The 15,375-nt window shown below is 46.8% G+C and overlaps 1 protein-coding gene across 6 annotated transcripts in view; it reads right to left on the reverse strand.

Moving 5' to 3' along the window:
* SRGAP3 (SLIT-ROBO Rho GTPase activating protein 3) overlaps positions 1-15,375 on the reverse strand; it is a 251,994-nt gene that overhangs the window by 56,200 nt on the left and 180,419 nt on the right. For all 6 annotated transcript variants that reach the window (XR_002178216.3, XM_073787605.1, XM_019944655.3 and 3 more), the window contains 3 exons: positions 14,972-15,073; positions 12,542-12,739; positions 8,265-8,349 (listed from right to left, as the gene is read on the reverse strand). Coding sequence is in view for 5 of the 6 variants with exons in the window: in XM_073787605.1 (XP_073643706.1) it covers positions 8,265-8,349; positions 12,542-12,739; positions 14,972-15,073 (385 nt within the window). In the remaining variant the exon portion in view is untranslated. The remainder of the gene's footprint in view (positions 1-8,264; positions 8,350-12,541; positions 12,740-14,971; positions 15,074-15,375) is intronic.

Below are 15,375 nucleotides of genomic sequence, written 5' to 3' on the forward strand. Positions count from 1 at the left end.
GTTGTCTCCTCATCTGTCCAAACTCTAACCTCTAAATATTGGAATGCCCCCAGGATGCAAACTGGGTCTCCTCCACCCTCTCTAGGTGATCTCAAATGCTTGCTGAGACTTCCTAACTTTATCTCCAGATCTTACATTTCCCTGGAATTCCAGTCTCATATCCACTGCCCTCTTTTTTAATTATTGAGGTATAATTTACATATCATAAAATTCACACATTTAAAATGTATAATTCAGTGATTTTTAGTAAATATTCAAAGCTGTGCAACCATCACAACTCAATTTTAGAACATTTCCATCACACTGAGATCCCTTGTGCCGATTTATAGTCACTCCCTCTTCCCATCTCCAGCCTATGGCAACCACTCATCCACTCTCTGTCTCTGCAGATTCGCTTATTCTGGATATTTCATAAAAATAGAATCATACGATATGTGGTCTTTTGCATTTGGCTTCTTTCACTGAGCATAATGCTTTTGAGGTTCATCCACAGCATGATTCAGTACTTCATTATTTTTATGGTGCAGTAGAGAACCTCTAAGCCGGTGCTGTCCCATGGAAATATAATGCAAGCCACAATTTCTAGTAGCCACATATAAAAAGTAAAGAGAAACATGAAAGATTAATTTTAATGATACATTGTATTTAATCTAATATATCAAAAATACTATTTCAATATGTATCAATATAAAAATTAATAAGATATATATATTACTAACTCTTTGAAATCTGGTGCTCGTTTTACACATCTCAATTCAGACTAGCCACGATTCAAGTGTTCGATAGCCTCATGTGGCTTGTGGCCACCATATTGGACAGAACAGCTCCAGACCCTAGAATCCCATCTAGCATTCACATGAAGGGACTTTATTCAAAAAAAAAGAACTGAGCATTTATATTTCTCTATTGTTTCAGAAAGCAATGCTGAATGGGGAGAAAAATGAGGGGAGGAAGAGAGTTAGAGAAGTCTGAGAATAAAACTTGGAGCGAATCAGCACACAATTCCTTAATTCCTGACCAAAGCCACAAGCAGTTACAAGAGTGACTGCAACCGGCTGAACAGAAGCCAAAGGAGGAAAGGAGAAAAGTTGGGTAAAACAGGAAAATTTGCTCTGCTTAATTTGATTATGTGCCTGGGGTCTGGGGCAAATTCCTACCAGACATCAACTGGAGTTAAATTTTCACGTAGATCTAAGACCCTGAGTTGAAGCTGACGGCAGCCCACTCATGAAAGCGTCAGCCAGTGGCCTGGGTTGACTATAAAGCACATCATTTCCCTTAGAGCTGTAGTCAGCTGTGCAACTCTGACTGACAAAGGGGACCTAGGAAGAGGTTCCAGCTCTACCTCCTCTTAGTTCCAGAATTGCCCACTCCCCTACATACTCACTGTGGTCCAGGCACAGTGCCCTTCTTTTATTCCTACCTCACCACATCCCTTCCTGCCTTCACACAGGCTGTTCCCTCTGCCCCAACACTCTCTCCTCAGTTTTTCACACGGCTGACGCCTTCCCATCCTTCAGTCTCAGCTTAAACATCACCTCCCCTCGGAGTCCTCTCTGATCACCCAACCTAAAGCAGGTGCCCCAATGCTCCCCAACCCCGTACACAACTATTCTCTATCTCAGCCCCAATTTTCTATTCGAGGACACTCACAGTTATAATTCTTTACTTAATGGTTTGTTTCCTGTTTGAGGTCTCTCTTCCCCACGAGGGCAGGAACCTTGTTCGTCTTGTATATACTGTGTCCCCATGGATGGATGGACAGATGAATGGATGGCCGGGGGGGAAGAAAGGGGTAGGTAGGAATCAAAGGATCTGAGTCCTGGAGTAGAATGTGTCAGAACACACTCAAGACAGACCTTCCTCTGGCAACGAATCGAATTTATTCTCCTTCAGCTTTGACTCACATTCCAGACCTCAAGAACCTCTTTACCAGAAACATCTTTTGGAATATGGTGTTTCAACTTCTAACAAATAACAGAAATTAAAAATGTTCTGCCCTTTACCACCTGAGATCTCTTCAGGTTTTAAAAATATATTTTATACTTGGTGGCTCAGTCATTTTCTAGAAGGTCAGACTGTCTGGTCCCGGTGGACACTTTGCTCTGTAATGGGCTATTAAACCTTGGCCTGAAAAGGTTATATCTCATCCCTTTTATAGACAATGCACCATTCACCCCAGAGGGGCTATAGAGTAAATTGAAAACCCACCCATATCTTAAGTGTAAAGCCTGGAGCTTACTGACTAACCAGGGCAATAAAGAGCTCAGAAATCTAAGACTCAGAGATGATAAACTAAGAATCCTCTGGCCAATAAAACGACATAGCAACAGCCAAGGGCACATAAGGGTGTGTGCTCTTGTTCCCAAGATGTGGCAGCGACATTTGTAACAAGGAATGACAATTTGCAGGGCACCTAGAAGCATTTTGACTTGTGTGCCATGTTCAAAAATTCGCTTCTAAGTGAGGGTGACCCAAAAGACCTAGTTTCCTCCAACTTGTGGTTTCTTTGAGGCGTGCTGTCAAAAGAGTACTGGAGAGAAACTGAGGCACTAGACATGATATTTCATTTCATTAAAAAAAAAAGCTTTGTATCTTTTTAGTAAAAATATTCCACTTGGCCCCATATTTCTCACCTGTTTTCAAAATAACCAGCTTATCCCCCCAATATATAATAGCTCTCAGATGACCTAAAAAGGCCATTGAGGCAGGTGTCACCCTACCCTAGCCCCACTCTTAGAAGAGCTTTCTACTGAATGGAAGAGTTAACATGTCCAGGTGGAGGGGAATCATCTGAAGATGCTCAGAAGAGTGAATTAGAAGATTCTGAGCATTCTTTGGCCCGCTCAATTTTTTCATGCCCCAACTTTGCCCAACGGGCAAGTTCTTTATCAAACTAAGTCAGCGCAAATTCTCCCCTTTCCCCTAATGCCCTTAGAGTCCACATATACCTTTATTGTGCAGGGGAGACACAAAAATGACTGAAGATTTGGTTTCAGCTTCAGTAATTCAGTAATTTACTAACTTCAGTTAATAATAATGTATCAATATTCATTAATTGTGACAAATATACCATATTCGTGTAAAATGAAGATGTTAATAATAGGGGAAATTGGATGTGGAGTATATGGGAACTGTACTACCTTATCTTTGCAACTTTTCTATAAATATAAAACTATTCTAAAACAAAAAGTTTATTAAAATTTAAATAACTATGGAGAACACTACGGAGGTTCCTTAAAAAACTACAAATAGAACTACCATATGACCCAGCAATCCCACTACTGGGCATATACCCTGAGAAAACCATAATTCAAAAAGAGTCATGTACCACAATGTTCATTGCAGCTCTATTTACAGTAGCCAAGACATGGAAGCAACCTACGTGTCCATCGAGAGATGAATGGATAAAGAAGATGTGGCACATATATACAATGGAATATTAGTCAGCCATAAAAAGAAACGAAATTGAGTTATTTGTAGTGAGGTGGATGGACCTAGAGTCTGTCACACAGAGTGAAGTAAGTCAGAAGGAGAGAAACAAATACCGTATGCTGACACACATATATGGAATCTAAAAAAAAGATGGTTCTGATGAACCTAGGGGCAGAACAGCAATAAAGACAAAGACGTCGAGAATGGACTTAAGGACACGGGGAGGGGGAAGGGTGAGCTGGGATGAAGTGAGAGGGTGGCATGGACATATATACACTACCAAATGTAAAACAGATAGCTAGTGGGAAGCAGCCGCCTGGCACAGGGAGATCAGCTCGGCGCTCTGTGACCACCTAGAGGGGTGAGATAAGGAGGGTGGGAAGGAGACACAAGAGGGAGGGGATATGGGGATATACGTATGCATATAGCTGATTCACTTTGTTATACAGTAGAAACTAACACAACCAATTATACTCCAATAAAGATGTAAAAAAGAGGGAAAAAAACTTCTCCAGAATTGACCAGTCTAACAAGACCCATCCCATTTATCAAAAGAAGCACAGTGGGCTTTCCTCACTGCTGGCTTATGAGAAAACAGGCCTGTGGAAATTCTTCTAGATGGCCCTTTCTTAGCCTCCATTATACTTCTGAAGTTGCATTTTCAGTTTTTTGCTGCTCTTCAGCTCAAAAGTCAGAAGAAGGACTCATAAATCACATCTCAAAGCAAGGCGCAGCTGAAGGCTAAATAAACTTGGAAGACCAAATGGATCACGAGTTACGCCAACCAAAACTAATTATTATTATTATTTCATTAAGGCCATTCAGGCAAGGGCAGGAATAAAAGGTTGCATGTGAGAGCACTCACGGAGGAGCTGGAGAGAAGCACTTCCTCATCTGGGATCTTATTTTATAAAAGAACATCTTGTTTTCTAAATCCAGGGTATCTGATTTCGAAAGTACAAGTAGCCAGCAACTCACATGGACCCACCTTTTGCTACAACTCATGAGCAGCAGCCCCCAGTCCCATGACCATAAAAACTGATTCTGTGAGCTGTGGAAGCTGCCCCCATCACACACACACCCAAGCTCCTCTCGAGGACTTTCTGTCTCTCCCCTTTCCCTCTATTCTTGCTGTTCTTGTTCCTCCGTGTTACCCACACTCCTCCATGGCCCCACTCGCCTGGTCCAATACTGAAATGTCAGGATGGGCAGAATGTAGAGGGGTGGGAGAGGGGAAATGAAGAAAACGCTCATTGCAACTCCTTCTCCCCCACTCTTCCTCTCCATCAATGAGTTTTGACAAATGTAAACACCCATGTCTAACAACCACCCAAAGCAGGATATAGAACATTCCCATCACCTCCAAGAGCTCCCAAGCTCTCACCAGCTAGAACACACAAAACTAGTCTATGGCAATAGAAATCAGATCAGTGGTGCCTTGAGGTGGAGGATGGGGGCAGCTGAATGCAAAGAGGCACAAGCAAACTTCCGGGTGGTGGTGACAGGTGGATGTATGTGTTTGTCAAAACTGATTTCTACACATAAAATGGGTGCATTTTATGGTATATCCATTATATGTCAACAAAGTTGATTGAAAAAATTCCATTGGTATTAGTTTTAAAGTCCTGGCTATTCCTTCAAGCCCTAGTTATTCATCTTCCTTGAAGCCTTTCCAGCTCTCCTGGGCCCACAGCGAAACCTCCCTCTCTGGACTCACAACCCTCAGAGTCTGTACTGTTCGCCTGGCAATTCAGTCAGTATTTCTGTGTGATAGTGTTATCGTTATTTAATTTTTTATGAACTCATGTGTTGTCTCCCAGCGAGAATGTTAAGTGCCTTGGGGTTGGGAAATGGTTTCATTTTTCACCAGCTCTTCTAAAGCATGGGGCTCACAAATGCCAAGCACCTGCAGAGCCTGGCAGCCCCCTTGATAGCTGCTGAGTGGACAGGAATTAGGGACTTGTGTGGCTGGGACACAGCCACTAGAATGTGCACCCACCGGGAGAAGAGAGCGAGCCAGGGAAGGCAAGGACGTGTTGCGGACAGCGAACTCCCACCGGCAGTGACCACCAGCCCCACAGCCCAGCACAACTCTCGTCCTGTCACACTCCTTCCCCAGAACACTCCTGGGAGCTCTCTAGGCTGCTTCAAACTGTCATCTCGGGATCTACTGGCATCATCATCTTAGAAATTCCCTGCATCTCTCTTGTACTGCTCCCTGTTTCCCAGACCCCATGTTTTCTTTCCTTTCAGTGGAGCACATTCTTCAGCCAACAGCCCTCTCTAAACAGAACACAAGACTATCTCTGAGGTTGCCCAGTAGCTTCAGAAGCCCCAGGTCAGCTCCTCCCCTCAAAGCTGAGCCTCATACCCGGCTCCAGGGCCGCCAGGACTTGCTGTAAACCATCTGTGAACTAGAAATGCCGCCTGCCATATCAGTAAACAAGGGATGTTGCAGGCATCAGCCACTACAGCCACTCCCAACAGAGAGCCCTGAGGGAACTTGGGATGGAAACATAATGCCCAGGGACTTCCCTGGTGGGCCAGTGGTTGAGAATCTATTTTCCAATGCAGGGGACAGATTCAGCCCCCGGTTGGGGAAATAAGATCCCACATGCCACAGGGCAACTAAGCCAGAGTGCCGCAACTACTGAGCCTGTGCGCGCTCTAGAGCCCACGTGCCACAACTAGAGAGAAGCCCGCGTGCCGCAACAAAGCCCACGTGCTGCAATGAAAGATCTCACATGCCGCAACAAAGATCCCGCGTGCTGCAACAAAGATCCTGCGTGCCGCAACTAAGACCCGAAGTAGCCTAAATAAATAAATAAAACATAATGCCTACCAGTGAATCACCAGATACTGCAGCCACCCGCCACCTGCCTACCCACCTCAACAAACGGTGCACCTGAGGAAACTCAGTATGAGAAAAGACAGGATACTGGCTCCAGAGAGCTGAGGTGCATATCAAAGGAATGATTGCACTGAGCCCAGACTCTTGCATCTTCCCATATATAGAAAAGTGCCAAATTCCTTAACGTGAGATGTCTGGTTTTCTTTTATTAACAGCAATTTTAGATGTTCTGACTACCTGGTCTTTGTTGCAAAAACTCCTATATATCCTGGCTCCCCACCTTGCCTCTTTGGAACAGTATCTCAGAGTTATCTGAGATGCTGTGTCCTGGGCTTAAGTCCTCAATTTTGTCCACTGAATAAAATATAACTCTCAGCTCTTAGGGTGTGCATTTTTGTTTTCAGTTGACACACCCTTGACCTTGGATGGTTTCTAGTTCATGTTCTGGTGACCTTTCCATTCAACATTCATTCAGTGGCTACTGAGTGCCTGATATGAGCCAGGCACTGTTCTAGACACTAGATAAAGTGGTGGACAAAATAAGCAAGGAAGTCCCTACTCTGGTTGAAGATATGATGCTCTTGGGGGTGGGGGTGTGACCAACGACAATAAGCAGGTGAACAAATAGTATATAGGAGGATTTCACATGGTGATGAGTGAGATGAGGAAAATCAAACAGAAAGAGTGTTGGGACAGAGGTGGTGATTCCTTGAGGTTGGGTGTCAGAAGGGTCTCAGGAGGAAGTGACATCTGTGCTGACAGCTGAAGGATAGGGAGCCATCCACACAGAGACATGGGGTAAGGGCATTCCAGGCAGTAGGAACAGCAGATGCAAAGGCCCTGAGGCAGGAATAAGTTGGATGAGCTTTTTTTTTTTTAACATCTTTATTGGAGTATAATTGCTTTACAATGGAGTGTTAGTTTCTGCTTTATAACAAAGTGAATCAGCTATACATATACAAATATCCCCATATCTCCTCCCTCTTGCGTCTCCCTCCCTCCCACCCTCCCTATCCCACCGCTCTAGGTGGTCTCAAAGCACCAAGCTGATCTCCCTGTGCTATGCCGCTGCTTCCCACTAGCTAGCTATTTTACATTTGGTAGTGTATATATGTTCATGCCACTCTCTCACTTTGTCCCAGCTTACCCTTCCCCCTCCCCGTGTTCTCAAGTCCGTTCTTTAGTAGGTCTGCGTCTTTATTCCCGTCTTGTCCCTAGGTTCTTCATGACCATTTTTTTTTTTTTTTTAGATTCCATATATATGTGTTAGCATACGGTATTTGTTTTTCTCTTTCTGACTTACTTCACTCTGTATGACAGACTCTAGGTCCATCCACCTCACTACAAACAACTCAATTTCGTTTCTTAGATGAGCTTTGATGTGCAGAAAGGAGCTCAGTGCCACTGGAGAACAGTAGGGAAGTGGAGGATGGGTAGATGAGGTCAGGGAGGCAGGCGGAGGTCAAGTGACCTTGGGCCTCGTGTGCCATGGGAGCAGTTGGGATTTTATCCCACCCATCGTTGGAAGACTTTGGGGAGCTTTAAGTCTAGTCCCCAGGTCTCCCAAGGACCAAACTCTGCTTTACACGTATGCATTTTTCTTCTTGAACCTAGAATCCTGGCCAGGCACTCCAGTAGTATTCCTGGCAAACAGAATCTGCTAAAAAGCAACAGTGCAGATGCCTGTTCCCTGAATCCCACCCCCTACCTATTGGGGACCCTCATCACTTTATCTGGGACCCTCCTCCACAACCCAAACTAAGACTTGTGCTTGCCCCATAGTTTCTGCAGCCAGACTGGACCCCCTCAGCATCTGTACCAGAGCTATTTTCCCAGATTGCTCATCCCGGTAGGTGGCTCCAGGACCAGGCCTCATTCCACCAAGTGCCCGGGATCTCCATGTGAAACAGCTCAAGGGGCCACAACACAACCCAGCGGGAAGACAGCCCCCCTTGCCAGCCTCTGCCACCTGACTCACCTTCGCCCAGAGTCTGCTTGAGTAAGTCATGCTTGGCCTGTAGCTTAGTGATGAGGTTACTGCCATTCACATATTCTTTAAATTTCTGTAAGACACAAGGCACAAGGACATTACAGATCGCAGGGCCAAGTCCTGCCATTTCTGCTTCCATAATGGACCTCCAGGGCGGGAGGCCACCCTCAAGGCCCCAGGCACGGGGAAAGGGGTTTCTGCATCGGCTCCATCAGATCCCCAGCTCTGCCAAGCGTGGCTGTCCAGTCCTATGACGCATTTCAGCTCAGTTTGGGAACACAGAGAAAGCTCGGGGGATGTGTGCAGTGAAAGGTGCTTCTGTGAGGTGAGGACTGCAGGAGCCCGGGCAGTGGGCTTCTTTAGCCATCAAATTCCTCCATGCTTCTGGGCCAAGAGCATGCAGCCGAGACAAGAGAGCGTTATCAGATCTGTCAGAGGGGAGCCTCAGAACATGTCTTCTTTTATCTGGCTGCACTCTGAAGGAGGAAGGGCATTGCAGGCCCCTGGAGACGTTCCTATTAAAATAACCCGAACTGCATTTGGGGATATGATTTTCTTCTTTTTACAGATGAGAAAGGTGAGGCTGGCACAAGAAACGATTTGCCCTAGGACCCCAGGCTGCCTCTAGTTCTGGGGCCTGGCCAAGCACAATGCACTTGGAAGCAGTGCCAGGAACGGGGCACCCAAACAGAAACACATCCACCTGCCCCCAGTTCAGCCTGGCCTCAGCCATGCCTCTACACAACTACCAGCTTCCCTCGGCCCTGCCCACCCCACGTCGCCCAGTCACAGGCCGGGAGCCCTCTCTGCTGGACCATGAGCCACTGTAGGCACCGTCCATGCAGGTTCCTTTCTGGATCCTTGGCGCCTACAGCTGTGCCAGGCATATAGTAGGTGCTGAGAAATTCAGCTGAAATCTCTGACCTGGTGGAACTGACATAGCAGAGTATGAGAGAGACAATAAACTAACAAAAATGTAAGTAAAATACACAATTGGTCAATGGTGGTGAACGCTAGGGATGGAAACAAGGCAGGAATGAGGAACTGGGAGTGAGGGCAGACCTCACTACAAAGTTGCCATCTCAGCTCCGGCCTGAAGGAGGTGAGGAAGACAGCCGTGTGGGTGCACACGGGAGGGAAGGGTCTAAGCAGAGGGGAACACAATTACAAAGGCCCTGAGAATGAAGGCACAGGGACAGATGTGATTGCCCCAAATCTGCCAGCTAGTTTCTCACCAAAAAATCCATTCTATTCCCCAGCCAGAAGGCTCAGAAAGGGCGCAGAGGAGCAAAGAAGTGCGCCTCGGCAGGTCAGGACATCTGGAACGTCACCATCTTCCCGCTGAAGACAGGTGTGGGGAAAGGCCCACAGGGAGGAGGCTGACATGTGCCCGGATAAGACTGAGGTCACCGCACCCTGGCCCCTCCCTGCTGGGTTTCTGGGGCTTGTGGCATCCTGTCTCCTTGGCCGTGGTCCTTCTTAGCTCCTAGGGCCTTGTCCCGTGGTTGCTAAGAGTCACTCCCCCTTGTATCTGTAGACGGTTTTCAAACATGTACATCTGGTCCTCACTGCAGTCTCAGATGACAAATGGTGGAAGCATCACCATTCCCATTCTACCCAGAAGGAGAAAGAGCTCAGAGCTGTGGTCACTCAGTGTGCGACCTTGGCCGGATTTCTGAACATTTCTGGACCTCATGCCCTCCTCAAGGTAAAATGAGTAGACTCATGGTGCTTCTCCAAGTGTGGTGCAGGGACCAGTGGCCTCCTACCCAGCTGGGGAGAGTGTCCACATGCAGATTCCTGCTCTGGAAGACCGTGAGTCTAACCCGAGGAAGACACCACAGAGGCCCAGAAGTGCTCACATTTCCAGGGTGCCACCTCAGGGAGGGTGGTAGTCTGGGAACCTACGTTTTCAACAAGCTTCCTACATGATTCAAAAGCACACTTCGGTTTGATAACTACCCACCTATAGGCTCTCTCTGGATGCTTCCAGTAATATAGCCCTCTGATTTTATTGCCCTGTGTTTAAGAATTCACCATAAAAAGCAGAGCTGCGGTATAAGTAGGTATTCTCTCCATCCTGCCTCACTGTCCCAAGCCAGGTGAAGCTCCAATCCCAAACTTGTAACTCATGCTTTGGTGGGTTAGTGCAAATTACACCTGGTTAGTGCAAATTACACACTGGGGCTCTGGGGCTTGGGGATCGTGGCTACTTCTTCCAAGCTTCACCCAGGCTTCACGTGTGACCCATGAAGGAAAGAATGCCATTGAATCGTATTAATGTTTGCTTTAAAAGGAGTGTTATGTCCTTAAAATACCTAAATAATGTCACAACATCACGTCATGAGGTGTACTAGCCAACCAGGTTGATAACTTGAATATTCAGATCAAAATATAACATCCATGACCCCCATCATGGATGCTGTCTTTTAATTTCAAGCAGGCTGAACCCCCTTCTTTGCTCCTGCTGCCTAAGTGACAATATTCACCCACACTCCTCACTTATCTTTGTAACCCGTAAATTCTCTACAAACACAGTAGGCCCCTCGTGGAAGTGGTGAGCCCCCGAAACTGGCATGGGCTGATTCACACAGTATTCACATAGTATGTGCTAAATAGATACCTGAATGAGTAAATGAGTGAATCGGTTCTTTCTTGAAAACAACAGAGTCAAAGAGTGTTGACAAAGGAAATGCAGTAGGCGTCAACCGTTGGTTTTTGACAGGGATTTGATGAGGCCTAGCATGAAATGGAGCTGGATGTTAGAACTGGGTGGGTTTGTGACTGGTTAAATGACCACAATCTAAAAGTGCTGATTAATGGATCAATATTAGCCTAGTGGCATGTTTTGAATAACTCTGTCTTTGGCCTGGGCCCTGAAGTACCAATTAGTTTTTTTTTTTTTTTTTTTTTTTTTTGACAAACTTTAAGGTACAGAAGCCACGCTTACTGAATCTGCAGACACAAGGTCTGAAGAGACAGCATATGTGATGAGCAGCCGGTCAGGATCCTGACAGTCTGGAACCATGAGCTGAACCCATCAAGAGGAAATCTAAACGGTGATAAACATCAGACCCACCCAAGACATCACCTACACATCCCATAGGAGGAGGGTGGCCTCATTTAATGGCAGTACAGTGGGAACAGAGATTTAGCTGATACTAGCTTAAAAAAAAAAAAAAAGAATATGGTCTTAGGACATATGGAAAGAGAAGCATAGCCCCTAATGTGGAGGGAGGTGAAAGTTTAGCCTGCTCTGTGCTGGTCACTCCCCTGCTGGGAATCTCACTTTAGAAGAAGCACCGACAAGTGGGACAAGTGGAACACATTCCGGGAGAGGGTCGCTAGGATGCTGAGGGCACTCAAAACAAAAGCTTTAAGAGGCTGGATCGAAAGAAGTAGATATGTTTAGCCTGCAGAAATAAAAACCCAGCTCCCTGCAACCTTGCCAGACTGTCAAGTAGAATTAGCCTCTCTCTGGGTTGCCCCAGAGAACAGAATTAAGATCAATGACCAGAAATCCTAGTGAGGAAGATTTCTGAAGATAACAGAGATACGGGAAAACATCATAATATCTATAGCCAGCCGCAAGCCAAACAAAAGGGTTGTTTGGGGAAGGAGGGAGCTTTTTAATCTGGGGTTGTTCAAGCAGAATCTGAATGACTTTTGGGCAGGGGTAAGGTTGAACAGGGTCCAACATCGGATGGAAGATGTAAGGTCCTTTCTAACCCCATTCCATGTTCACTAAATACATGTTGAAATAAAGCCCCGATGCCTCTCATTCCTGTTCCTCCTTGGCCAAGTGAAATGTAAGTAATCTGGGATTTTACATGAAGGGCTGGCAACTCACCAGCAATTTGCAAAGATCACTCAGGGTGTTGTTTGCAGAGTCCATGCCCAAATTTGACACAACTTGACATGACAACCACACACTAAACTTGGGGGTTGTTACTTGGGGCGTGCACCTGGCTCTGTTCGCCCCTTTTCCTCTCACCCTACTGAACACAACTCTCTCTGTATTTTTTCTAGAAAAGGAAAATCACAATAACTGTCAATCCAAGATCAAGGCTGGTGCTACCCACTGGTAGCTCACTTTCTGCATTTCACAAAGCCACGCCAGGCAATTTAACCTGAAAACATGCTGGAAGACCTGTAGGTCTAACGGACCCACGTGGTTCCTCTGGCTCCCAGTAGTTTGGGCTGCTCCCCAAAATCACTGCCGGTGGGGGGGCAGACAGAGGGTCTTGGGCCAGGACGCCACTTACTGTAAAATAAAACATTTCTGTCTCCTGCTGGTTGGCTCTCCTCTTGGCGATGTTGAGCTTGCTCATGTAGGTCTCGGAGGCAGCTGACTTCACAGACTCTGTGGACCGGCTATGTTGGAAGGCGTCGGAGACGTCAAAGTCCTCCACAGTCAGCATGTCCTGCAAGGTCTGCATGGTGGCGTCCAGGGTTTTTCTAACCTGGGGAAACACAAAAATCCTTCAGGTTGACAAAAATCCTTCAGCCTCAGAATGCCTTTGACACTCATAGCCCTTTCCCAACCGTTCCTTGATTTCTTCCACACAAAGCATCAGGAGGCAGGCAGGACAACGATGCTCATTCCCGTTACAGTGATGTGGAAAGTAAGGCCAGCAGCTGGCTGGGGGGAGAAGCCAGGTGGCCTAATCTAAAGTCAGGCCATGGGACTGCTTCTGCTGGAGACAACGTCGGAGAAGGTTGTGACCAACAAGGAACTTCGGTTTTGAGGTTTGTGTTTCTTTATGGTTATACAACCCCAAACCAGCTCCTCCTGGGAGGCAGGTCCCTGAGGAGGAGCAACGCTAGAAATGCTCCCCATTTCCTTCATCCACAGAAGGGAGGGGACACAGTCTGGATAAGGGCAGCGCTGTCCTCAGTGAGTGAACTCCTCTGCTGTCAGTGAGTGAACTCCTCTGCTGTCGGCCACTGAGTCCACGCAAGCCTGACTGAGATAAAACAGCCTCGAGGAAGATAGACCCAAGACACACGCATTGTGCTCGGTCCTCCAGGACTCCGACTCCTCTCCCGGGACCGAGCAGGACCTCGGAGGCTCCACACGCAGGGCCCCGGCCTCCCCACAGCCCTTCACTGAACTGTGCCTAAAGGGCGTACTGGAACTTGGATGGAGGGTCGCTCCAAACACAGTCCTGGGGGAACTGTGTCCACATTCGCTCCACAGTGATTGCTGCTCAAAGCCTCCCTTGTCACTCAGATCTCAACTTAAAAGTCGCCTCCTGGTGACATCAGGCCTCCCCCCACCCACCCCCGACCACCATCCTTAACTTACTGTCTGATATTCCGTGTACGTATTCACTTATGGGTTCGTTCGCTTCTGTGTTTTACCACCTGTCTTTTCTCACTAGAACATAAACTCCATGAGAGGAGGTACTATATTGTCTCATCCACTCACTGAACTCTGCACAATGTTTAGCGCATAGTATGTGCTAAATAAATACTTGAATGAATAAATGGGTGAATCGGTTCTTTCTAACATAGGCTCACAGAAGCTCAGGTTCAAAACTGAGCATTTCCATGGCCATGAACAGCCTACCCAGAGGAGCATGTGCTTCACCCTCCTTTCTGTGCCCCGATTTTCAATTTAAATTCCATTAACATTATTATCCATATACAGCATATACCGTTCCATGTAAACAATTTAAAACGCTTCACGGGAAGATGTAGGGCATAAAGAAAGAAAGAAAACACTCTGGCCATATCCTCTCTCTTCTCAGGTTTGATAAACAAATATATAATTTGTCTCCACATAACCACCCCCCAGGGACTGCTTTGATTCGTTCATCCTTAGCTACACTCTGGCTCACGTTCGTCCTGGCTACGTCCTTTTTGAAGACACAAAGCAACCTGCCCTCTCTGCCTAGAACAGCCCTCTTGAGGTCTGAAGACAGGGACCACGGCTCCCCATCTCCAGCTGCAACTGCACTTCTCAAGGATGGACCTGCCCATGATCTTGGGTGACACTCCCATGTCCTGGTGTCCTCCAATTGGGTGATGTCCTCCCTGGGTGGGGGCATCCCGGCTGGAACAGGAGGTCTCCCATGTGGCCTCATCAGTGCACATCAGAATGGAGCCACTCCAGCTGGTACTTCCATTTGTGCCCACCTGGCAGAAGTCCTGAGCCACCAGCTGCAAGGGAGGTGTGCTGGCCACGGTGAGACAGAAGCTCCCTGGAGCTCAGAATCTATGACACATTTAGTGTGCCCTGGGTTATTTCATTGTGTAATTTAAAATACCTACTACATTTCTGATGATAAAAATAACATAAGCTCACTGCAGAAAATAGAGAAAAGCACAGAGAAGAAAACAGAAATCACCTATACTCCTGCAACCCAGACAAAACCACTATCAACATTCAAAGTATTTCCTTCCAGTCTTTTTCTCTATGCCCGTGAATATGCACAGAAACGTGCACGCATACTTCAGTTTATCCTGGTTAGGACAGTACTGAACATAGAGTTCTACTTCCTCCTTGCTTTTCTTTAACATCTTGTGAGCATTCCCCATGCCATCAAAGATTCTTGGTGTAGTTGGTTTTGACAGTTGTGCATGTTACAGATGAACACTGATTTCTTACGTGTTCCATGGCAAGAGTAGACTCTGCAGGACCAGTCAGGCCTTTGTAAAGAAATCCTCACAGGGTGGAGGGGCTCACTCACCTCCTCGTTCTCGATCTTGAGAGTGGCCAGTCTGGACTGCAGCTGGTGGTACCGCATGAGCAGTTCCGTCTGGACGGGCTGCTGAGCACTGACCTGGCACACCTGCAGAAATGACAGCCACCGCCTGCGGTTGACCGGGGCCCTTGCCACCTGTGCATAGCTGGGGCCGGCCTATCATTAACATCCCCATCGACAACTGCAGAAACAGGCCTGGAAAGGTTAAGTGACCTACCCAAGGTCACACAGCTTGTACCCAGTGACACCAGACCCAGCCGGGAGCCAGGGGCCACCCTCTCACGCTCTCGGTTGTGGTCTACATTTGTGCAGCATGTGACGGTTTGCTACTCAGAGCTTGGACATAATCTCATTAAGTGAGACTAATTGGTTAATTTCCAGGCAGGAAG

This window comes from Tursiops truncatus, chromosome 10, assembly GCF_011762595.2.
Source record: "Tursiops truncatus isolate mTurTru1 chromosome 10, mTurTru1.mat.Y, whole genome shotgun sequence".
Lineage (NCBI taxonomy): Eukaryota > Metazoa > Chordata > Mammalia > Artiodactyla > Delphinidae > Tursiops > Tursiops truncatus.